At 43.9% G+C, this 26,265-nt stretch overlaps 1 protein-coding gene and 1 long non-coding RNA gene across 8 annotated transcripts in view; one reads left to right on the forward strand and one right to left on the reverse strand.

Moving 5' to 3' along the window:
- Nucleotides 1-20,017, forward strand: part of SKAP1 (src kinase associated phosphoprotein 1) — a 311,067-nt gene extending 291,050 nt beyond the window's left edge. For 5 of the 7 annotated variants that reach the window (XM_058446039.1, XM_058446040.1, XM_058446042.1 and 2 more), the window contains one exon: nt 19,660-20,017. In XM_058446039.1, coding sequence (XP_058302022.1) covers nt 19,660-19,866 — 207 coding nt within the window. In that variant the 3' untranslated portion in view covers nt 19,867-20,017. Of the gene's footprint in view, nt 1-16,105; nt 16,215-19,659 lie in introns of all 7 variants that reach the window. The other 2 variants (XM_032163348.2, XM_058446041.1) reach the window with 1 other exon arrangement.
- Nucleotides 1,625-3,820, reverse strand: LOC131384506 (uncharacterized). The gene is made up of 2 exons (XR_009215401.1): nt 3,763-3,820; nt 1,625-1,927 (listed from the first exon to the last, which is right to left on the reverse strand). It is a non-coding gene; the product is annotated as an uncharacterized LOC131384506 (long non-coding RNA).
- Nucleotides 20,018-26,265: the final 6,248 nt, after the last annotated feature.

Consider the following 26,265-nt stretch of genomic DNA (forward strand, 5'->3'; position numbering starts at 1 on the left):
CTAGAACAAACCCTGGCAGCCTCATTCCTTCCAGGTAATTTTTATAAATGAGGGGACACCCATTCCAAGAGAGGACAAAAGGGAGAGGGTGTTTATATGTGTGTGCATATGCATGCATGTAAACGTGCTAACAAGAGGCCCAATTGCTCATCAACCCATCCTGCAAACCCTGACCATTTATTCTAAAACCGATTTTTTAAAAAGAGAATAAAATTGGCATTTTTCTCTCTAGTCTATTTATTCCTAAACAGTTGTGCTGGACAAGACCTTTCACTTTTCTCTCTGTGCATGTGTGTGTGTGTGTGTGTGTGTGTGTGTGTCCATGTGCACACAGTTTTCAGTTGGGGAAAAGTCCAGACCAGATAATTAACTACGAAGCCCAGACAGAAATGTTTACCTAGAACCATATAAGCCGTGGCAGGGTTAGGTTAATGCTCAGAATCGCCCGATGCTTTACAAACTCCAGTGTAAAAAATTCCAGCCATTTATTTTGCAGTGAATTTATAACAAATGCTGTTAAAGTCTTCGTCTTTTGACAGAGGTAATAATAAATTCACTGTTAAAGATGGTAGTTTAATTCCTTATACCTCCAATACTGCACAGAATAAACCATATTCATCACTGAGTAATTTTTTACCACATAAATCTTTAAAACTAACCGGTGAAGGCTGTGGAAACTGAAATATTGTGAATTTATTAGATATGCCCATGTAGTATTGGATTCAGAGGTTTCCATTCGAATATATTATGGGGAAAATTTGTGTCTTTAACTGTGACATTCCCTCCATTTCCCACCGCCAGTATTATAACAAGCAGCTCCTCCAGAGTCAACTGCACATTTATTAGACAGAGATTTAGTAATAAACTCCCCACTAATCTGCCAAAGAGGCTGGATGACATTTTGGTGAGATGCCCTATTTAAAAGGAGTCACAAAAGCTTTGTTTCAGTATAATTATTTTCTCAAAAGGAACTCAGTCTCCCCAAGCCTCTTCTGCCACCATTTCTTGGTATTGCATGGATTCAGCTCTCCAACCAAACTAGCAAAATATTGAAACAAAGTATAACCTCATTGCTAACATACAGGGCAGTAACTTCTATGCAGGTTATAGGATTAGTTATGCAAGATTGAAGGTAATTGATTAGAACACAGAAAAGCTTAAATTTGCAGACATTCCCAGACATATGGTATTTAAGGCTAATAAAAAGATCACATTGATTCTCAAATTAGAAATAATAGAAAATGGTTTCAGAAAACTAGTTATTTAAAAACTTTCATCTTGACATATGAAACATTAAAGATACAATTAAATCCTCAGATTTGAACAAAAATCCTTTTACTCTACATATTTTGAGTGAAAATCTGTACCTGATAGATGAGAATATTCTGAACCTTTCTCATGATTTGCTAGTGAAGTGACAATGAAACTAACCAAGTATATCAAATTGTAACACCCTCTCCAGTTTCATTAAGGAAACATTAATATTGCTAAAATGAAAAATATTTTTTTCTTTTAAATGCAGAAATGTTCATCATATTTAGCAAAGAGAGTCTGCAGTTTCTCTGTTCCTGATAATATTCTATATTTGGGGAGAGTTCCAAATACTAAGAACTTCCGTGAAGCATTGTGAACTTTACAGTTTTTTAATAAAATTGGTTTCTAACTGTTAAACAAAGGAGAAAAATCTCCTGGCAGTGCAAGGCTGTAGCCCATCCAAATAATTGTTAAAAGACAGAAGCCGGCTAGAAAGATAAGCATAATACCAGCAATTAATATTCAGCATTTCACATTATAGTCAAGAGGATGTGTTTTTCTTTGTGACGTGGCTCATAAGCTAAGAGTGTTGGGAGCCAGACTCTGAGCTCTGTCTTCTTTTTGTGGATGAGGATTAAGGAGGAAAAAAACAGCGACGACAATCCTGCTCCATCTGTAAATGAAGAAACATCTTGGTTTTATAGCTATTTGCTTTGTAAAACTAAGGAATGAAACAAAAATTACTGGATGCCTAAGTAACACTTTAATTCTGAATTCATTTACGCTATAGCTATGTAGTTGTCACAAACCATAATGCAGTATTTAATTAAAATAACAGAAGTGCATCTAGATGTGTCCTGGGGTAGCTATCACCAAATTATACTCTATGCCATCGGTATTTTATTTATGAAATGGCAGATTCTAAGGTGCAACTAGGCTGATACAAAAGCATGAACATTTTAAACTTGCATTTTTAGAAAGGCTCTTTTTTTTTTCCTGCTGCGTCTTTAAATGTTTTCCTCCTTCTATCTTTGGAAGGGAAGGGAGGTTAGTGCGATTGTTTAAAGATCTCTCTAACTCTTGCTTTTCAACTGTTGACCTCCTAAGTCTTCTGGCTGTGAAATCCCCGTCTGTTGTCATGGAAAGGCTTGCGAGGTTCACAGGAGCCACAGCAAGTGTGGGACATCTTAGGCAGAACTTGGATGTGGATTCCAGGAGGGTAGGAAAAAAGCAAACCGTTTCAGACTCTCTGTGCCTGTTCCCACATAATCTTCCTTGCACCTTTTTCCACCTATAAATACCCATTGTCGTGTACACGCTTGCTCGCTCTACTTTGTGAATGTTCTCATGCAGACATACTGCTCCTTTTCATAAGCGCATAGCATCTATCTTACACGCACCCACCATCTATCTCCTTGTTCACATTGGCTGTCCCATCCACCTCCTTGTTTGCAGAATTATGTTCAGCAAGGTCCCAATTTATAGGAAATAAATAATGAAAATGGAACGGACTGGGAAAGATAATCGAAACATTCAAATTGTTATTTTTCACTGTACTTTACACAAACAGAGCATCTATAAACACCTAGAAAGGGTGTTGGCTGATCCCTAAAAAGCAATGCCTTTTTTTGTTGTTTTTTTTTGTTTGTTTGTTTGTTTTTTGTTTTTTTTTTTTTGTCCACAGATGATCAGCAATGCCTTTTGAAACATTGTAACCAAGGTGGTCTCTACACCTTTCCTGTTCCTCCTCTCCTGCTTTTTGATGCTCACCATTTTTAAATGGTAAACAATGCTGTGTTATTGTTTTCATTCTTTCTGCTTATTTATCCTGTCTATAATGACAAATTTTTGTCATCACTTATCCTCTACAAGATAATCCTGAGAATTACAAAACAGAAACAATAATTGCAATCACCTTTTTAAAGAAAAAAGCCCTTGTATTTGCTATATAAAGATATTTGGATAATGGCATCATCGGATCACAGCCTGATCCTACAGCAAGGGTCTTTTGGAGAGAGAGTTTCTTCTACACACTTGTAATTATTTTAGCCCCTTTCACAGGTCACATAAAAAGTTAATTTCAATCGCTGCTAATTTCCATCCAACAAGAGTGCAGTACTTTAAACCACCCAAAATAATTGGATTCAAAACAAATTTAGGAAATTGAGTGTGTTAGAAAGCAAATAAAAATATCCTTTTGGTAAGGAGGAGGGTGAAAGTAGTAAAAATGGTTTTTTTTCCCCCTTCTTTCCCCTTCACAACTTTGCCATTAAAGTTGCACCTACAGCTAGAAGTTTGTCCGTGAAAAATGGTCATTTTGTTTCTCTGCTCAAAGAATGTTATTAAAATGCTAATTTAAAAGAAAAAGGAGTTAAATATCTAGCGATGGTGCATTCTAATTGCAACCATAATGAGCTCTCTAAATGTGCGTGCCCCTGACACACACAGAGCATAAACAGCAGTAAACAGATCATTAGTACCCGCGTTCATTTATTCTGGCGACCTTACCATGACCCCACCGAGGGTAGGGTGAAGAGCAGGTGGATCTGGCTGTGACACCCCCTAGAGGGATCCAGGAAATGAAGCTATAAGCGGTTGTCATGGAAACGCCTATGTGTGCAGATGATGTAACACACCGACAGGCTGTAGGGCTCCGCAACTGGGACGTTGCCTTTCCCTCGCCGGAACAATCTTGAGGATTAAATTATTCATTTCTTTAATTCACAAAGCAAAAGGAATCCTAATTTTCTTGGTGATGTGCAACTCTCTTCCATTTGTCTAGGGTCTGGAACATGGTGACTTGTCATCCTTCTTTCTCCAAAACCCACCCCAGCTAGACCCAAATTGCTGAATCTGGCGCAATCAAGTGGGGAAAGACAGTGGAAATCTGACACCCAACATCTGTACTTAAAGAGAGAAAATCTAAGGTTTTAAACAAAAATTAAAAATATAGACAGTGTCTCTCCTAATGAGGGCATGTTGACCAGAGACTAAATGTATACTTGTTGTGAATGAGATGGCTTTGTTTAGAGTGGAGCAGAGACAGGGTTGGCCCTGGGAACTAACAAGCTGGTAGCTGATGCCAAGAGTGGAAAGGAGAGAGGCTCCAGCCCCAAATGAACACATCACCCTAGCACACCCTATGTGTGCTTTCTAGCAAGGTGCAAGGAAAAGAGATAAGAGAAAATGAGCATCTGCTCACCCTTCCATGTCCATTTGAGAGAATCGAGATTAATAAAAATAATTCTTTTTAGAATGATTCCACTCTATCCTATCCTGTTTTGCACCAAACAACCTCAATAACCTTAAGGCAACAGTAGAATAACTTTTCTTCTTTTTTTAAAGGAAGCAGAAAAGACAATCTCTGGAAATTATTTTAAAATAAAAAATCTCCCGGCCTGCGCCTCCCCCAACACCCCCTCCCCATTGCACTTTAGATGAACCTGTGATATTGTAGCAATGGCCCTTGAAGTGCAGTAGGGAGGTGATTTAAGAGAATATTAAAGGCAATGTGGAGATTCAAGGCGCCTCTCTCAGGGAGATCTGGAGAAATACGCAGCACAGATGGGCCGAGCAGATTAAACATTTCCGTCACATTGTTTCCAAATTGTGTTGTGGTGCCTGAGGCTGGTACTGCGGTCAGAGCAAAACAGAGCGGTGCAGAGCTGCGCAGTTTATGGAATACATATTAATACGCCCGTCTCACATGGTATCACAATTCTATCAGCTCCGAAATGGTGCTGTCTCTATTGTTCCTGACTTCTGCACTTAGCACCTTGTTTTCTCCCATCTGCAAAGTGTTTACCTTCCCTCTATCCCTTCTCTCTTCTTTAGGTAAAGTTCAAGTTCAAGTTGTGTGCTTCTTTTCATTTCTCTTTCCTTACAGCCCTATTTCACCTTTGCTCTTACCTTCACAGCTTGATTTTTGTCACATACCCTTGCACACACCCACTCTGTGTTTTGCACACATTTCACCCACAACATGCAGTGTGTGCACAGGCCCTGCACACCTCCGTGGCCTCAGCTTGATCATTATCCACTCCCACCCTGTTCAGGACATAAGTTTCACCTTTAAGGCTGAATGTTCTCTTGCACTCAAGTGCTCTGAGACCCTCCATCTAGAGAACACATTCCTCTTCTCAGAACACTTAGCTTAGGGTGCACTTTGTGGAGTTGTCACCATGACCCACCCCTCTCCCAACTGCTGTTGTTGACTACCCAGCCTTCCCATGTCCCCCTTCTCACACTCGCATACTTTCCCCTGTATCCAGGCCCATCAATCTCCAGGTTAGCAAGTTCCCTGAAATGTAACAATAAATAAAACTAGCTCAATTGAGGCAAATTTAATGATTCATTTTTATTATGATTTATAGACCAAAACTCTGAATAATGGAAAAAGAGAAAGTGATTGCCAAGAACTTAAAACACATTGTAAAACAGCCTGGAGAGGCTGCCATGCTACCCAAGGTTTCAGCCAAGTGCTGAGCTTCGATCCTTTCACAAGTTCCAACACCACTAACCCACCGGCCACCCAACTGACCATTTCCTTTCTCCTTCTGGAAAATCTCTTCATAAAACTATCTGTGCTGAAAAATGGGCACTTTGTCTTTGGTGAACAATTCCTGTTCCCAGCCTTGTTTTTCTCAGCAGTTAGAAGGATGCTGATTTGGAGCCCTTAATTTATTTCATAGGGTATGATATCCTAAGAAAGCATGATATACCCAAAGCTGGATTTTAGGAGTAGAGAATTTGTGGGGAAATCCAGAGTAAAAATGTGATGTTTGGGACTGACCCTGGAATAGTACAAGTTACTCTGCTTAGGAATTCAAATTTCCCATCTTAACTAATGGCAATGTATGATGCACAAACACTAATAAGAGAAATAACCAATCATAAACCAATATTTCTGTGATTGATTGACCTTTCCATACATGTATCAAGCATTTACTAATCTTTCAGGTTAGGGGCTGATAGACTGTTCTCTTGAAGATGCATCCTCTTGTTTATAAGCACCAATATAGGGAACTTTTATGGTAAAAAGAACAAAAAAGTATGAGATATTTTCTGGGAATCTTGTTCCACGGAGACTTGGAACCCAATTCAATGTGAAAAGAGAATGTTTCTGTTAGGAGCTTTCTCCAGGGAACTGAGTGTCAAGCAGCTTGCTCCAAGCCATTTGAATGGAAACTATGAGAAGACACTACAACTTTGAAGTCACAGTTAAACAGATGATGCCTTGGCCAGGCGCAGTGGCTCACGCCTGTAATCCCAGCACTTTGGGAGGCAGAGGTGGGCAGGATCGCCTGAGGTCAGGAGTTCGAGACCAGCCTGGCCAACACGGTGAAACCCCGTCTCTACTAAAATACAAAAATTAGCTGGGCGTGGTGGCGGGCGCCTGTAATCTCACCTACTCAGGAAGCTGAGGCAGGAGAATCGCTTGAACCCGGGAGGGGGAGGTTGCAGTGAGCCGGGATTGCACCATTGCACTCCAGCCTGGGTGACAAAGAGCAAAAGTCCGTCTCAAAAAAAAAAAAGAGATGATTCCTTAAAAGAGGTACACAAGCGCAGTCGACCTTTGAGGAGGGAACAGCCTGTTCAGCTGGAGGGCTGAAGCCCATGAAATCCAGCGTGGAAGCAATGAGGATTCTTGATTCTCCTTCACTTTTTTTTTTTTTTAATGGAGTCTCGCTCTGTTGCCCAGGCTGGAGTGCAGTGGCGCGATCTCGGCTCACTGCAACCTCTGCCTCCTGGGTTCCAGCAATTATCCTGCCTCAGCCTCCCTAGTAGCTGGGATTACAGGTGTGCGCCACCATGCCCAGCTAATTTTTTTGTATTTTTAGTAGAGATGGAGTTTCACCATATTGGCCAGGCTGGTCTCGAACTCCTGACCTCGTGATCCACCCGCCTTAGCCTCCCAAAGTGCCAGAATTACAGGCGTGAGCCACCGTGCCCGGCCTCTCCTTCATTGTATTTTTTAAAAGCAGGGGCTTGTGTGTGGGGAGTGCGAGGATACCCATCCTGGGCCAAAGTACAGATCCAGCCCATAAAGACCATTATATTTTTTCCCATAGAGTGCCGGCTGGTAAACTGCAAAGGGTTCATAAACCCTTTGAGAATCTGATGAAAGTTCTGGGCCTCACCCCAGAGACGAGGCCTAGGTACACATGCACACAAAATTTTACACCAGTTTCAGGGAGTTCAAAGATTCCTTCACATCCATCCACAGAGAGCCCAGGGGTTCACAGACTCTGGTTTAAGAATCCGTGCCCTGGAGGATGGTGAGTTCCTTTTGTTGGAACAGCCTAGGATTCACTGAGCCTAGAAATTGAATTCTCATCCCAAGACAGGATGGTCATTCCAGGTCATGTCTGTGCTACTCCAGGGGAGCCATGGAAGAGCTTATACAAATAGGAACCAGCAGGGAGGAGAGAAATTAAAATGTAGCAAGCATGGAGTAGGGGTATTTAATCTCTTTTAAGGCTTATGATAGGCGCCTGCTGGTTTTCCCCCGATATCCCCTGACACCTACTGACAGGGTATTTGCAGCACCACACAGGGACTCAGGGCCCTGTGACAGGAGGAGCACTGAGGAGGTCCATGATAGTCTTGAAACCATAAACAGCAATAGGAAACCACTGGAGGCAGAGTCAAGCTGTGCAGCATGCCCGTTGTTGGTGGCCATACTGCTTTTTGTTTATAGAATTTGCTGTTCTTTTTATGGCAGGTTTGGTAGGGTTTTTTTTTCCTTGTTGTTGGAGATTAGCAGCATAAATCCTTTTATGGCAGTGTGAAATCCGCCATAAACACTTTTGATTGTTGCTGATGGTGAGCACTGCGTCTATTTCAGGTTCACTCAGTGCTTCATTCATCCAGACCAATAGTTTCTACAGCCAGATAATGGAGTCCAAATAGCCAACTTTTATTTTTAAGACTTCTTCATGTGAGTTGTTCAAGGAGGTGGGGCAAGGTTGGTATTGAGAGAAGCAGATGTTTAGTCAAACCTAGAAATATTTATGAGGAGAACAAACCATACACTGTGCTTATTTTAGATGAAAGGTTTCTAAAAAGACTTTGTGGCAAGAAGCAAGCCCTGATGGAAAGGTTTGTGGTTTTTTTTTAAATAACTTTGTATATTCTTATCTAAAACATCTTCATTGAACAATTTTGTATAATTTAAATCTGAGCCCTACCATTCAGAATATATGTAGAGTTATGGAGTAGTGAGCATGTATAATTCTGAAGCCCTAACACGGTCACTTGTAGATGTGTATCCCTACCTTGAAGATAGAAACACTTCCAAATTGAGGATTTTGGGTCTCCTGGGGGCCTCTCAGCATTTTTCCAATCTTTCCAAACATCTGGGCAAAGAGAAATCAGACTTTATAGAAAACATTGATCCCAGAAATTCAGTTCTCTTTGCCATCCTAAAACTAAAACTCAAGAATCAGCAACTTAATAAAAATGCAGTAAATTAACACCTTTAGACAGGAGCAGGGTTCATTCAGAGCTAGGGTCTGCCTGACTGAGCCAGTACTCTCTCTATTTTAATAGTTTAATAAAAATTAGCATAATTAACGAACATCTGTATGATCCAGAGTGGTGCAATTTGGCACTTGGAAACGAGGGCTTAAACATGATTGCTGTGAGTTTAATGTTGTTTTAATTCTTTTTGGCACTGTGCAGTGAAATAAACGTTTGGTGGTGATAGTTCTCGGCCGGATCTCATTTGCATTTTTCTCCCTTTGATTATGAGCAATTGTGGACTCCCCAGCAATTCATCAAAGTAAAAATTATTTTAAAATACCTCGTGGTGTTCAGACTGGGTTGGAGCAATGCATGGGAGTGGTAGTGGGAGAGAAGGTCAGAAATTTTCCATTCATGCTTTAAACATCTCAGCCCTGCAGCCCTTTTCGGATATACAGCCAAGGGATAAAATCTGGAAAACACAGTCAGATCCCGGGACCTGTAGGTGCTTTGATTAAGCTCCCAGGCTCCCACAGCAGGATACATATGGTCTCTGGGACTGTGCCATCCTCCTTACACTTCTGCCTGCTCTTTTGTTTTGAAGGGCAGAGAGTTGATTTCACTCATTTCAGTTCTCACCACTGTGGCGAGGCTTCTACATCTGCAGTCGACAGGGTTAGTGTTCCCCTCGAGCAAGAGCAGACAGACTGGGAGCCTGGCTTTTGCAGGTACCCTGCTGAGACTCATCTGCTTCCTGTTCGCACCCTCTTCGAGTTGGCAGAGAGCACCTTCCCAAGGCTTCGTCCCTACTCCTGGCATTACAACTAAAGAGGGGTGCTACAAAGTGTTAGTCAAAGTTAGGAGCGTTGAACAATCCCCGGGGAGCAAATGGCTTACTGTCCCCTACAGGTGATGCAGATGACAGCATCTGGCAGGTGGAAGACCACATTTCACACATTTCAGCAAGTTGACTTGGATCAAAAGACTCTCAGACAACACTGTGCCCACCCTCTGCCTGTGAGATAGCAGAAAAGCTAAAGCTAGTTTTTACAAGTTACAGTGTAAGAGGTAGACAGAGTATGCATTTCCCCTTCACAGCAAGGCCCTTCACAGCAAGGCAACACTACAAGAAAACTTAAGTCAGAAACTGCCCTAACTTCAGTGTCGGAAAATGGACAGTAACATATCTTGTACCAAGAGGAGCTTAAAAATGCCCTGACAGTCTGGGCAGGGTGTAATCCCAGCACTTTCGGAGCCCAAGGGTGGGGGATCACTTGAGCTCAGGAGTTCAAGGCTAGCCTAGGCAACATGGCAAAACTCTATCTCTACAGAAAAAAATAATAATAATAATTAGCAAATAAAAAATAATTAGGCAGTGGCATGCATCTGTTGTCCCAGCTACTCTGGAGAATGAGGCAGGAGAATCTCGAGCCCAGGAGGCAGAGGTTGCAGTGAGCCGAGATCATGCCACTGCACTTCAGCCTAGGCGAAGGGAGTGAAATCCTGTCTTCCCCGCTGCCAAAAAAAAAAAAGCTAAAGAATTCTAGGTAATTTCCCATAAGACGTTGCAAACTGTAGGGAGAAGCTGGCCTCGGAGAGGGAGGAAATGAGGTGTGGTAGGTCAGGCACAATGGCTCACTCCAGTAATCCCAACAAGCAGGAGGATTGCTTGAACCCAGGAGTTCAGGACCAGCCTGGGCAACATAGGGAGATCCCATCTCTACAAAAAAAAAAAAAAAAGAAAAAGAAAAAAAAAAGTTTTTTTGTTTTTTTTTTTGTTTTAACTAGCCAGCCATGGTGAAATGCACCTGTAGTCCTAGTTACTTAGGAGGCTGAAGCGGGAGGATCACTTGAGCCCAGGAGTGGCTGCAGTGAGCTATACTTGCACCACTGCACTCCATCCTGGGCAACAGAGCGAAACCCTGTCTCAAAAAACAAAACAAGAAAAGAAGGTGTGGTGTAGGAAGAGGTGGCAGACAGACACATTTAGTTATTTAAGGCTGATTTTCCCAAGGCAATTCCCTGGTCCTAAAAGGATCAACTCAGTAGTCTCACTTCTTGTGACATTTCAGACTCTTATTGTTGTTTAGGGAGCCATTTGAGGAGACTGTCTCCAAAGGTAGTTGATCTCTTTCTGCCACAACTAGTTCAATCACCAGGGGAATATCTTGGAGTTAGTTGTAACTAAATCTGCTCAACTAAGAGTACAAATTCCCACTGCCCCCTTCATTTCATCATAATCTCATTGTTTTGCTTTGTTTTGTTTTTATTTCAGATGGAGTTTCGCTCTTGTTGCCCAGGCTGGAGTGCAATGGCACCAACTCGGCTCACCGCAACCTCCGCCTCCTGGGTTCAAGCAATTCTTCTGCCTCAGCTTCCTGATTAGCTGGGATTACAGGCATCCTCAACCACGCCCAGCTAATTTCTGTATTTTTAATAGAAATAGGGTTTCACCATGTTGGTCAGGCTGGTGTTGAACTCCTGACCTCAAGTGATCCACCTACCTCGGCCTCCCAAAGTGCTGGGATTACAGGCGTGAGCCACCGCACCCGGCCTCATTTAACAAGTATTTATTTGGCCCCACTCTGTGCTGGGTACAGTGCTGAATGCTGGGAACACAAAAGCAAACAAAACCAACAAGGTCCAGTCCTCAGAACTTTCCAACTAGTGATTGACACTGAGACAAAGACAGGCAGAGAGAAGGCAGTGTAATCACAAGCTCTTTTCCAGGAAAGCACAGGGCACAGCACTGTGGACCATGTAACGAGGACCCCACACAGTCAGAGAGTGTCAAGGAGAGGCTTCTAGAGAGTCAGTAACTCAGCAACTGAGATCTGAAGGCTGCTTAGGAGTAAGCCCCATGAAATGAGGAGGGAAGTAGAGGCTAAACAGGCAGAGGAAAGGTTCCAAGGTAAGGGAGCCTGTGGCCCATGGGAGCAGCTGAGACAAGTTCTATTTTACTAAGGGACACTAAATCTAGGAGGTGAGTGACAATGCTGAACAGTGAGTGGGACTGGGTCATGCAGGGCCTTGTCTACTTTGTTAAGAAGTTAAGGGGTGGCCGGGCACAATGGCTCATGCCTGTATTCCCAGCACTTTGGGAGGCCAAGGCAGGCAGATCACCTGAGGTCAGGAGTTCAAGACCAGCCTGGCCAATATGGTGAAACCCCATCTCTACTAAAAATACAAAAATTAGCCAGGTGTGGTGGCGGGCACCTGTAATCCCAGCTACTCAGGAGATTGAGGTAGGAGAATCGTTTGAACCCAGGAGGCAGAGGTTGCAGTGAGCTGAGATCGTGTCACTGCACTCCAGACTGGGCAACAGGGGCTACGGCTCAAAAAAAAAAAAACAGTTAACAAGGGGCACTGGGAACCCACTGAAAGTTTCCAAGCAGAGCAGTGACATTATCGATGTGTACTGTAGGGAGCGAGTCTGGCTGCACAACAAATAGAGTGGAGAAGAAGAATGCTGATACAGAGATTGGAGATTGTTTCGTAGTTCTCATGTGAGATGATAGCTACATGACCCTAAGGTATTGGCAACTGGGAACAGAAAGAAGATGGAGGATTTTAGTAATATTTTAGAGGGAGACTCAACAGGACTCAAGAATCGATTAGAAGAGGGGGATGGGGCTAGGCGCAGTGGCTCACGCCTATAATCCCAGTACTTTGGGAGGCCAAGGTGGGTGGCTCACCTGAGGTCAGGAGTTCGAGACCAGCCTGGCCAATATGGCAAAACCTTGTCTCTACTAAAAACACAAAAATTAGCTGGCCGTGGTGGCACGTGCCTGTAGTCCTAGCTACTCAGGAGGCTGAGGCAGGAGAATTGCTTGAACCTGGGAGGTATAGGTTGTGGTCAGCCAAGATCATGAGATCACGCCACTGCACTCCAGCCTGGGTAACAGAGAGCAAGAATCCATCTAAAAAAAAAGAAGAAGAAGAAGAAAGAAGAAGAAGAAGGTGAAAGTGAAATTAGGAATGACTCCTGAGATTCCAGCCTGGGTAACAATGCATTGTAGTACAACTCACTGAGATAGAGAACCAAGGAAGCAAAGATAGCTTTGGAGTCAGGATGGAGGTAAAGGCAGGATTACATGTTAAATTTAGGACATACTGAGTTTGAACAGCTTGGTGGAATGCACTTGGCTATTGGGGTCCAATACAGACCTGGGCTGGAGCTCTGGTCATGAGTGATAAACACAGACATGGTGGATACTCTACAGAGATATATGGGATTGCTCTAGTAAAGTTCATCAAGACAGAAGAGAAGGCCAGGACAGAACCCTGGAAAACAACCACATTAGAAAGCAGAATTGAGCAAGATGAGCCTGCAAAGGAGAATGAGAAGAAGTAACCAGAGAGGTAGGAGAGAAACCAGGAGAGTATAATTATCATAGAAACTAAGAGAATAAAAGGCCTCAAGAAGGATCAATAGTGCCAGCACTGCTGAGAGATCAAGTAAGTTAAGGACTGAGAAGTGCTCAGGGAATTTGAGCAACGCAGAGGTTACAGGAGACCATGGAGAGAGAGTCTAAGTAGAGGACGGCAACCGAGCCTGATGAGAGTGGCTTCAACAGTGAACAGGAAGGAAGTTGGAGCAGTGAGTGAGCAAACTCTTCCAACAAGTGTGGCATAGACTAGCAGCAATGGGAAGTAGACATGCAGTGGCAGCTATTTAATGATTGTTTTCAAAAATGAGAGAAACTTGAACACCTTTCAGTGCTGGTGGGAGGAGCCATTTACTTTACAGGCAGAGGTCAGTCTCCACAGAACCTCGTCTCTCAGAGAGAAAAGAGAAGGGTCGCAAGTGCATATTGTGAGGGGTAGTCTTAAACCAGGGCAGGGATGCTTCTCTGACTTTAATGGGAAAGAAAGATGGTTGTCAATACAGGTAAGTTCCTGCTTTGGTGGCTGGAGGTTGACAAATCTGATGGCTTCTCTTTTCCCTTTGAAGGTGGAGAAGAGGTTGTCAGAAGCAACAAGAGTTTGAGGAGGGGAGATATTAGATATCATAATTCTATGATAATTATATGCATCCAGAGATAAAAAGATCACCAGATAATGCTAGGGACTCTGAAATTTTACATATCACCAATCTGGTTTTATTTCTTTTGTTTTGTTTTTCCTAATAGTACTCAGCAACCAAGTGTACAAAGAAGCAGTTAGCTCTTTGGTACCCCAAATCCAATTGAACCGGAATATGTGATATTTCCCATTCTTAAAATTTCATTTGGGGCCAGGTGCGGTGGCTCACACCTGTAATCCCAGTACTTTGGGAAGCTGAGGTGGGTGGATCACAAGGTCAGGAGCTCAAGACCAGCCTGGCCAACATGGTGAAACCCCATCTCTACTAAAAATACAAAAATTAGCTGGGCGTGGTGGTGCATACCTGTAGTCCCAGCTACTCAGGAGGCTGAAGCAGAAGTATCGCTTGAACCCAGGAGGCAGACGTTGCAGTGAGCTGAGATCTCACCACTGCACTCCAGACCATGTGAAAGAGCAAGACTCCGTCTCAAAAAAAAAAAAAAAAGAATTTATTTTGGCCAGGCACAGTGGCTCACACCTGTAATCCCAGCACTTTGAGAGGCCAAGGCAAGCGGATCACGAGGTCGGGAATTCAAGACCACCCTGGCCAACAGGGTGAAACCCCATCTTTACTAAAAATAGAAAAATTAGCTGGGTGCACGCCTGTAGTCCCAGCTACTCAGGAGGCTGAGGTAGGAAAATCATTTGAACCCAGGAGGTGGAGGTTGCAGTGAGCCAAGATCATGCCACTGCATTCCAACCTGGGCGACAGAGTGAGACTCTGTCTCAAAAAAAAATTTTTTTTCATTCTAATTTTACTTCTTTCGAAAGAAAGAAAACATTTTCTGGTGCTATCAGAAATAGCCCCATACTCAGAGTGGGCACAGTGGCTTATGCCTGTAATCCCAGCACTTAGCGAGGCCGAAGCTGGTGGATCACTTGAGGTCAGGAGTTTGAGACCAGCCTGGCCAACATGATGAAACCCCATCTCTACCAAAAATATAAAAAATTAGCCAGTTGTGGCCAGGCGCAGTGGCTCACGCCTGTAATCCCAGCACTTTGGGAGGCTGAGGCGGGTGGATCATCTGGGGTCAGGAGTTCAAGACCATCATGGCCAACATGGTGAAACCCCATCTCTACTAAAAATAGAAAAATTAGCCGGGCGTGGTGGTGTGCACCTGTAATCCCAGCTACTCGGGAGGCTGAGGCAGGAGAATCACTTGAACCTGGGAGGTGGAGGTTGCAGTGAGCCCAGATTGTGCCACTGCACTCCAGCCTGGGAGACAGAGCAAGACTCTGTCTAAAAAAAAAAAAAAAAAAAAAAAATAGCTGGGTGTGGTAGCACACACCTGTAATCCCAGCTACTCAGGAGGTTGAGACAGGAGAATTGCTTGAACCTGGGAGCCGGAGGTTGCAGTGAGCTGAGATCTTGCCACTGCACTCCAGCCTGGGTGACAGTGCGAGACTCCGTCTCAAAAAAAAAAAAAAAAAGAAATAGCCCCATGCTCTTCAACATCTGTTGTGCTTTTGAGAAGCTTTTCTGTATTCAAGGAGCTGCATCCTCACCCTGTGACTACCCCTTAAACTCTTTAAAACCCTCTCATCCTTTTTCTTGTTTGTTCCTCTCTGTGACTAGCCTGTCATTATTAATGTACCTGTCACCTCTCACCTGTTCTAGGGAAAGAATCTAATGTTTAGAGCACCTACTATGTATCAAACACTTTCAGTTGTTTTTACTTCAGTGATGCAATTTACATCCCCACAAGATAGAAGGGAGATATTATCCCTACTCTCACAAAGAAGCTCAAGCTAGGAGAACCTAAGGTCATGTGACTACTAAATGACCAAGCGAGGATTAGATCTCAGTCTGTCTGACTCCAAAGCCCATTACTCTGCTGTAAGCTCCCAAGGAGCAAGCAATCTTCTGATTCATCATTATATACCTCACGGGAACTCAAACAGCACTTTGCACATAGAAGATGCTTGATAAATATTATTGATTTGAACTATGACTTGACCCCTTAAATATCTGTAGTGTTCTGGCAATTTAATGTGTGCCCAAGTTTCTCTAAGAAGCTATACCATTCGGCTTGGTTTAAAAAAAAAATGCTCTTTAGGTTCAGCAAGGGCATCAAATGTGCTAACTTTACAATGTAGACAGGAAGATGGCAAAATGAAAGTGCTTGCTCTCTTCCTCTAGATGACTTTTTTAAATTTAATAATCCCATCAGGGAAGTTAACAGTTCACAGTGATAATGGCAACAATGAAACCACCAAACAGAATCTCCTATGCAATCACTAGAATAAATGAGCAGAAGCATGAACAAATTCTAACTGATGCCGTCCTCTTTTCACTTTTCAGGAGTATAACATGTATGGCTGGTGGGTGGGAGAACTGAACAGCCTCGTTGGGATTGTTCCAAAGGAGTATCTCACCACTGCCTTTGAAGTGGAAGAAAGATGAAACCCAGGTATCAGAACCATTGCCAATGAACTGCCTAATAGTTGAGTGGAACTTGTGGGCCACTACTTTGTTTCTCTGAAAGATGAGAGTTGCCAGTGAAGTAGCTTTTCTTCATTTCTCATACTAATGCTAGTGATTCGCCACTGATGGAAAGAAAATGCCTCTGGAATTGTTTTTTTCTTAAATTTGGGGACAGTGTCACTTAGGATAAGGTTCAACTAATAGCAACATAAAATCTAAACTAAAAATGACTTAATTAACACAGAAGGCCAGGCACAGTGGCTCACACCTGTAATCCCAGCACTTTGGGAGGCCGAGGTGGGCAGATCACCTGAGGTCAGGAGTTCGAGACCAGCTTTACCAACATAGTGAAACCTCATCTCTACTAAATATACAAAAAAAATTAGTCAGGTGTGGTGGCGGGCACCTGTAATCCCAGCTACTGGGGAGGCTGAGGCAGGAGAATCGCTTGAACCTGGGAAGCGGAGGTTGCAGTGAGCTGAGATCGTGCCACTGCACTCCAGCCTGGGCAACAGAGTAAGACTCTGTCTCAAAAAAAAAAAAAAAAAACACAGAAATGTATTTTTCTCTTCTGTAAAAATCTAGAGGTAAGTGGTCCAAGGTATCCAGTCCCAGGTACCTTTTCTTTTTGTTCTTCTCTGTGTGCCCAACATTCCCAAGGTGACCTCATGGCCAAGACAGATGCTCCATCTCCAGCCATCCTGTCTGCAACCTACACAGCACAGCAGGAAAGATAAAAGGAGAAGGTCAGGCCGAGCGCAGGGGCTCACGCCTGTAATCCTTGCACTTTGGGAGTCTGAAGCGGGCGGATCATGAGGTCAGGAGTTCAAGACCAGCCTGGCCAACATGGTGAAATCCCATCTCTATTAAAAATACAAAAAATTAGCCAGGCGTGGTGGCGCGCACCTGTAATCCTAGCTACTCAGGAGGCTGAGGCAGGAGAATCACTTGAACCCAGGAGGCATAGGTTGCAGTGAGCCGAGATCACGCCATTGCACTCCAGCCTGGGCGACAGAGCAAGACTCCATCTTGAGAAAAAAAAAAAAAGACAAAAAGAGAAAAGCATACCCTCTTCCTTTAAGGGCACTTCACAGATGTTGCACACACATTTCCTTTCACATTCCATTGGTCAGAAGTTGGAATATATGGACACAGCAAGCTGTAAAGAAAGCTTATAGCCCTGTGTCCAGCTTAGAATTGGGAGATTCACGATTAAATACAAAGGGAAGAATGGATATTGGGATAAAACTAGCAATTTTTGCCACAGGGATGGATCTAGGTTTATCCTCAGCTCTCAAACCCAGGGCACCATTTCCCCAAAATGCCCACATACTGCAATATGACTGACCAAGATTAGGAATCCAATATGAGGATTCCTCATATTGGAACATGTGAAATATTGGAACTATGGAACATAATCAAATTAACTTTTAAGTAATAGAGAATATGGTTTGCAGGGCCAGGCACAGTGGCTCACACCTGTAATCCCAACACTTTAGGAGGCCAAGGCAGGAGGATCACTTGAGATCAGGAGTTTGAGACCAGCCTGGGCAACAGAGTGAAACCCCCTCTCTAAAAAAATTTTTTTTTAAATTAGCCAAGTGTGGTGGTGCATGTGTGTAGGCCCAGCTACTTGGGAGGCTAAGGTGGGAGGAATACTTGAGCCCAGGAGGTTGAGATTACAGTGAGCCATGATTGCACCACTGCACTCCAGCCTGGGTGAAAGAGCAAGATTCTGTCTCAAAAAAAAGAAAAAGAATAGGTTTGTGTTTTATTAGCAAGAACCACATTGTGTTTCAAAACAGTCGGGGTGGGTGCCTGGTTTGGGTGGAGTAATAGTGGGAGCCACTTTGGTGCAGAGTGGGTTTTGGTTAGAATTAAGATGCTGATGGAGGGCCCCCAAGACCAGCATGTTGTCACTAGCTCCATCTTCTGGCCTGAAATAGGAGCAGTCTTCACTGCTGGGGGTAAAGAATGGTATCAGTGTGACAGTGATACAAACACTCCTTGGAGTCCAGACCAGAGCCCACTCTAGTGTGCTGCAGCAGCTGAGTGAACTCATTTAGGAAAATACATAAGGATAGATCTTATTCTCCAATGCCCTTGGACAACCATACGACACCAGCTCAGGCCTGTCACTCAAGGTTTGACTGTATGATTTTCCTGATGAAGACTGTTTCATGGCCACAAGTGTAGAGGGTTGGAATTTTTCTGTCAAATCTAAACAAATCCAGCCGGCCGGGCATGGTGGCTTACACCTGTAATCCCAGCACTTTCGAGGCCAAGGCAGGCGGATCACTTGAGGTCAGGTGTTCGGGACCAGCCTCACCAACATGGTGAAACCCCATCTCTACTAAAAATACAAAAATTAGCCAGGCATGGTGGCAAGCACCTGTAATCCCAGCTACTTGGGAAGCTGAGACAGGAGAATCACTTGAACCTGGGAGGCGGAGGTTGCAGTGAGCCGAGATTGCGCCATTGTAGTCTAGCCTGGGTGACAGAGACTCCATCTCAAAAAATAAATAAATAAAAATAAAAAATTCACCCTTTTTCACTCTGTCATTTATTTGTTTATCTCTTCATTGTCTTTGGCCCAACAAATCTATTTCTAAGAATTTATCTGGCCAGGCGCAGTGGCTCACGCCTGTCATCCCAGCACTTTGGGAGGCCAAGGGGAGTGGATAACGAGGTCAGGAGTTCGAGACCAGCCTGACCAACATGGTGAAACCTCGTCTCTACTAAAAATACAAAAATTAGCCAGGCGTGGTGGTGGGCACCTGTAACCCGGCTACTCAAGAGGCTGAGGCAGGAGAATCACTTGAATCCGGGAGGCGGAGGTTGCAGTGAGCTGAGATCACGTCACTGCACTCCAGCCTGGGCAACAGAGCAAGACTCCATCTCAAAAAAAAAAAAAAAAAACGAATTTATCCTATTGACCATTTTTGGTTTGGGTAAAAAAAGAAAAAAAAAGAAATTATCCTACAGCTATACTTTCACATATGCAAAATGACAGGCACAAACAGTTCATTGTAATAGCAAACACTTGGAAATGACCTAAATGTTTAACAGAGAACTAGTCAAATAACTATAGTACATTCATAGAATTGAATATTATGCAACAGTAAAAAAGAAAGGGAAACTGTGTGGAATACATTCTAAGATATGTTGGTAAGTTTAAAAAAAATAAAGCAGCAAAGAATGGAAGCCAAGTTTGCCCCATTTGTATAAAAAAGGACTGGCGACTATATATACCTATTTGTTTATATTTATATGGGATATTTCTGGAGGGAGACACGAAGTGATAACATGGTTGCCTCCAAGGACAGAGAAACTGTGAGACAGGGTAAGGGGGAAAACATTATACTCTGTGCCCTTTAATACATCTATATTTTGAATCACAAAAGCAAATTTATGTATTTTTCCTCCTTTAGGAAATATATTCTTCCCTCTCTCCTGCCTTTATGAGGAAGCTGATCATCAAAAGTTCCCACTGCCTACTTCTGCCACCCCACCAACGCCTTGGACTCGTCTCTTTGCTGAAGAGACCCAAGTCTCTGACACCTCAGAGTGACTGTAAGCTACCAGTAAGACAAGTGGGAAGAGGCACGTTCATCAAACCTGTTACTAAACCAGCCTAGTCATAGCTCATCCCCATCTCTAAATGTGTCCACACATCCACATCTGCCTTTTCCACAAGCTTTTCACAAAGAAGGTGAGAGAGAAGGAAACCTTGGGAGGAGGACATTGCTGGTTGTTCTGGCTGGTTTGACAAGCACAAATAAACTTGAGATGTGGTTCCTTGCCATGTGTGATGATGCTGAGCTCCTTTTTGTAAAATGATATCAATATGTCAGCTCTGGGCATTTTTACCACCTCCCAATAAAGTGGGGATAGCATGAGAGAAAACAAAAGCCCAGAGAAAAAAGGAGACTTGGAATTGTCTTTCAGAGCAGAATCTTCTCTGGAATCCACGTCTGTTGTTTATTTTTTGTCTTTTTTTTTTTTTTTTTGAGACAGAGTCTTGTTGCCCTGGCTGGAGTGCAGTGGCATGATCTTGGCTCACTGCAACCTCCACCTCCTGAGTTCAAACGATTCTCCTGCTTCAGACTCCTGAGTAACTGGGATTACAGGCGCCCACCACTACACCCGGCTCATTTTTGTTTTTTTGTTTGTTTGTTTGTTTGTTTGTTTGTTTTTGAGATGGAGTCTCGACTCTGTTGCCCAGGCTGGAGTGCAGTGGCGCAATCTTGGCTCACTGCAACCTCCCCGTCCCTGGTTCAAGCGATTCTCCTGCCTCAGCCGCTCGAGTAGCTGGGATTACAGGCGTGCACCACCATACCCAGCTAATTTTTGTATTTTTAGTAGAGACGGGGTTTCACCATGTCGGTCAGGCTGGGCTTGAACTCCTGACCTCAAGTGATCCACCCGCCACGGCCTCCCAAAGTGCTGGGATTACAGGGTGGCTGAGCCACTGCACCCAGCCAATTTTTGTATTTTTATAGAGACGAGGTTTCGCCATGTTGGCCCGGCTGCTCTCAAACTCCTTAGCTCAAGTGATCCACCTGCCTCAGCCTCCGAAAGTGCTGGGATTACAGACATGAGCCACCGCTCCCACCCAGCTACGTGTTTTTTTTCCTATGTTCTGAATCTCCAAAACGAGACAGAACCAGAAGCAAGGCCTTGGAGTCAGCATATTGAAGAGTTCCTCTTCAGGCCTCAGGTTAGTTAACAACCCATGTGTCCTGCACTACAACACCTCCCAGGTAGGGGCTGAGGAAATGCTCTGAGGAGGGCTCAAGTATGGATACAGGGCTCCCTGTTTCCCTTTCCTGTTGTCTGTACCTAGCACTCAGGTTACCTGCACATTAAGAGGCAGCAAGACATAGTGATTAACAGCATAACATCTGCAACCAGACAGCCTGGGAATAAATCTCAGTTCCCTGTCTACTGTGCTCTCTGGAGCAAGTTATTCGACCTTTTATGCCTCAGTTTCCTCACCTTAGAAGGGCTATACTCTATTCACTGTATCATTAGGTGATTAGGAAGATTAAATGATTTAACATGTGTAATGGTACTTGGAACAATGCCTGGCACATAATAACTGCTCAATAAGGGTAGCTGCTATTATTGCCTGATTCTCTACAGAAGAAATTTTGAAAGACAGGCAACTGGCCAGGCACAGTGACTCACGCCTGTAATCCCAGCACTTTGGGAGGCCGAGGCGGGCAGATCACGAGGTCAGGAGTTTGAGACCAACCTGGCCAACATGGTGAAACCTCGTCTCTACTAAAAATACAAAAATTAGCCAGGCATGGTGGCGTGCACCTGTAATCCCAGCTACTCAGGAGGCTGAGACAAGAGAATCGCTTAAACCCGGGAGGCGGAGGTTGCGGTGAGCCGAGATTCTGAGCCAAGACCCCTGAAACCCGGGGGGCGGGGGTGGGGGCGAGCCGACATTGTTCCCCCGCCCCCCCACCCGGGGGAAAAAGGGGAAACCCCTCCTAAAAAAAAAAAAAAAAAATGAAAAAAAAAATCCCTGTTCAGAGAAGCCCTGGATTGGTGGTAGCCTGCCTCTCCTCTGTAATGACCACGTTGCAGTACTGGGGTAAGATGCCCATCTCACATCACAAAAGAGATACCAGGGGGCAAACAGGGATGTTAGTGGGCTCTAACTTTCTCAAAAAAAAAAATAGATCTTATACCAACTATTCATTTCCAGATTATCTGACCCAAGAGTAAAAAGAAGAAAACAGTTTTGTGTATGATGGATAACTGCATGGAATTAAAAGGGGAAATTTTAGGTTTCGGAGGAAAAAAAAACCCAAGTGAGATAAAGGCAATATAGAAGTGTCCTTAACGTCCCCCCACGCTTCACACAGAGTGCTAAAGGAGAAGGAACCACTAGGTGGCAGCATATGAGCAGGTGAACCGAAGAGAACCAACTGCCTCCAGTTTTAGGAGCCTTTGCACCAATCCCATCCCACAGAAAGGACAATGGGCAGTATTCTAAAGTGTTTAACAGAGGGAGCAAAAACAAACCCTTCTGTACTCCTCCTCTGCCACCCACCTCTCCCCCACTCCCCCCATCCCCACCCATCCTTCCCTGGAGACCCAGGGACCCAAATCTGAAAAGCTGGGTGGCTAAGAGGCCAGAATATCATCGTGCCACCACTCTGTGGCTGAAAGACATCAGAAAAGGGGATACCAGAAGAGAAAGGGGAGGGATCTGGGACAGAATAACAGGCTGAAAAAGGAAAAGGTCAGCCAGGTGCGGTGGCTCACGCCTGTAATCCCAGCACTTTGGGAGGCCAAGGTGGGTGGATCATGAGGTCAAGAGATCAAGACCATCCTGGCCAACATGACGAAACTCTGTCTCTACTAAAAATACAAAAATTGGCCAGGTGTGGTGGCGCATGCCTGTAATTCCAGCTACTAAGGAGGCTGAGACACAAGAATCGCTTGAACCTGGGAGGCAGAGGTTGCAGTGAGCCAAGATCACACCACTGCACTTCAGCCTGGCGACAGAGCAGGAAAAAAAGAAAAAAAGAAAAGAAAAAGGTCAAGGTAACTTCTTCACTCCCTACAGAATTCAATGCTCTCTAAATCATATGGCCATTGGCTTCCAGCATTTAAAATAAAATGTCCCTTCTATACCTGTTTCCAAGAAAACAACCACTTGCCAAACTGCAAAGGTCTTTGGGTACCACCATACACCCCACCGTAGACCACACTCAGATCTCTGGCTCTTCTAGCTATGAAACTCAGCAGATAAAGAAATTAGGTTGGTCCTAAAGTATATAAACAAATGACCTCATTGGAAATCTGGTCTGTAGTTGTTCTGGCTGTCTCTGACATTGTTATATGCAAAAAAAAAAAGAGGGGGGAGGGTTGGGTAGAGCATGTTTGATGTGTTGATGAGACAATCTACAGGCTGATGGACATTCTCTGCTAGGGGATAGTTCTAAAGGAGACTTTTTGGAAGCAGCAGATTCCTACAGCATTGGAAACTAAACCTCACCCAGCAAAACTGCTCCCCACCCAATTAGCCCCCATCTTAGCCAACGGCCTCAGATGGCAACAGGCTAATTAGATTACAGCTCCTCTGTTTGGCTCTACTAACCAAATCCCCACCTCACTGCCTGCCACTAACTGGATAACTGGGGCATTAGACCACTTAACTAACCACATTATATGTAGGATGGCTTCTTAATCACTACCAATTGTTCTGGCAAGTGAAATAGGAAAGTGGTGGAGATGAAAGCCTTTTTTCCTTGATTTTATGTAAAAAGAAAATTTAAAAGCTAAAATCCTAAATTTAAGAAGTAAATGTGTAATCATTGACACAGAAGGTACTGACCTCCCAGTCGATAATCTAACCTGGGGCTGGTATGGTTTGGCCTGAATTGTCCAAACTGGTATCCAAGAATATTACATGCTCTGAAAACAACATTTCAGCTACATTTCACTAAAAATACATTTTTCTAGTGTGTTTACCCTGTCATCCACATAGCAAAATAGCATAGGCATTGTTTGCAATTACCTCAATATTAAATTTTTCCATATGATGGCCTGGTATATCTCTTAGAAATCTGTATTTAATTCAAAGCCAACTATATCTTTCTTGATGGTGAATAAAAAATGGTAAAGAGGTGAGAATTCCTATTAAGTCTCATTCCCTAAACCCAGGTTGATTTTGTTTTCAACTAGAGTAGTGTCAAAGGTGGGGTTGACAAGGTGCCCTCCCTCCTGTTTGAGAGATTTTCTTTTTTTTTTGAGACCTAGTCTCCCCTCTGTCACCCAGGCTGGAGTGCAGTGATGCGATCTCTGCCTCAGCCTCCCGAGTAGCTGGGATTACAGGTGCCCACAACCATGCCCGGCTAATTTTTGTATTTTTAGCAGAAACAGGGTTTCACCATCTTGGCCAGGCTGGTCTTGAACTCCCAACCTCGTGATCCACCTGCCTCAGCCTCCCAAAGTGCTGGGATTACAGGCATGAGCCACTGCACCCAGCTGAGACAGATTTTTTTATCTAAACAGAATTATGTAAGGAATTAGCATTGATCTCAAGTTGCCATTGACCTTTTTAAGAATTTTAGCTTCCCTAGTTGCACCACCTTATTTATAACCAGCTAGTATTTGCAAATGATGAAACTGAGGATCTTAAAGGTTGTGACCACTGGTTCAAAATCACAAACTCTGCCGTGGAAGAAGAAATAAAATGAAAGCCCCTTGAAATTCTCTGTCAGCTGCTTTGCTTATTGACTTACTCGAGTTCTGTTGCAGTCAGACACCTCCAGTGAGACATCTTCAAAATCCACATTTCATGCCAGTCCCTGGCATCACAATAAAGCAGTGGTGTCAATGCAAAGCGCAAGATAATGCACGTGGTTGGGGAGGAAGACCCCTGCCTTTAAAAACCAGTCTGAGAAAGATGGAGTTGAAGAGAAGATGAAAAAAAAAAGGGCCGGGCGCGGTGGCTCACGCCTGTAATCCCAACACTTTGGGAGGCCGAGGCAGGCGGATCACGAGGTCAGGAGATCAAGACCATCATGGCTAACACCGTGAAACCCCGTCTCTACTAAAAGTACAAAAAAATTTACCTGGGCATGGTGGCGGGCGCCTGTAGTCCCAGCTACTCGGGAGGCTGAGGCAGGAGAATGGCGTGAACCCGGGAGGCGGAGCTTGCAGTGAGCCAAGATAGCACCACTGCAGTCCCACCTGGGCGAAAGAGCGAGACTCCATCTCAAAAAAAAAAAAAAAAAAGAAAAGAAACAAAAGGTTTTTTTGTTTTTTGTTTTTTTTATCTTAAGAACAAAACTCTCAGATGCCAGGGACAGTGGTGCTTTCATCTTTGGCAAAACAAAAACAAAAACCCCTCCCCTCAGGTCTCCCACCAGGAGTGGCTCTGGAAGGATAAATCTTGAATGGCGTTGATTTGTTAACTCCCAGAGCACCAGCAAAATCTGCAGGGCTGAGTTTAAAAAAAGCAGACCTCTACACACAGGATTATCTCTGCGACACAGCCCAGTGACTCCAGCTCATTTTCTAGTTTGTGGATTACCATAGTCCCTTGCTTCTTCCCTTCCCTACTGCCCAGCTATTTCATTTCCCATTAGAATTTACCGAGACTGGGTAGGGACTTTGAAATTTATAACTAAAAAGATTATTCTTTTTCAAGGGATTTGAATTAGTCTCCCTTTTTCCCTATAAAAAACTAACTATTCAGAAAACATGCTGTTTTTCTCCTCTATATGAATTGATGACCATTCTTTCGGATTCCATTAATCATATATTTTAAGATTTAGCCCATGCTGTACAAAAATCTTTTATAAATATAATGGCCCCCCAAAATACTTCCATGTCAGAGGAAACTGAAGTACAGTTAACAGAGTGATTGTATAATTTATTCTCCAAAGGAAGACATTTTTGAGAGTGAAAGGGGAGTTAATGATGATGCCAAGACCGCAGGTGTAAACTGGGAAGTGTGATCATGCTAAAAATAAGGCAAAATGAGGTGCCCAGTCACCTGGGGAGTGGACGGTAGAGGAAGATGACCTGGCTTTCCTGGTATGAGGCTTGGCAATGTCCCTTCTAATGAAGTCTTCTCCCCTGCAGGCCTGGTTTCTAGGCAGACCCTGCCAACTGAGCTTTCTTTTCCTGATGCCCAGGCATTTTGCGGGGCCTGGTGTCTTTGGCATCGAGCCGCCTGTGGGGCTGGCCAGCTGTCAGTGGCTGTGTGCATTCAGTTCCCTCATGGGGTCCCATCACAGTCCACCACCCCTCCAACTGGCAAAGTGCCGCTGAAGGAAGCATTTTTGTGGCACTGGGCAATAGTATGCCACTTCCTTGCCTCCTGTGACAGAAGTGTTCCAAGAGGCTTCTAGTGCTGGTCCTCAAAGAGGGCATCTGGTTCCACTGTAGACACTCGCAGCCTGATGGTGAGCAGCTGGTCACCTTTTATCCTCCACATCCCATCATGGAACAGGAAGCAGGCTACAGACATTTCCCTTTTCCACACCATCAGACATGCCCGCATT

Source organism: Hylobates moloch, unplaced genomic scaffold (genome assembly GCF_009828535.3).
Source record: "Hylobates moloch isolate HMO894 unplaced genomic scaffold, HMol_V3 SCAFFOLD_10, whole genome shotgun sequence".
Classification (NCBI taxonomy): Eukaryota; Metazoa; Chordata; class Mammalia; order Primates; family Hylobatidae; genus Hylobates; species Hylobates moloch.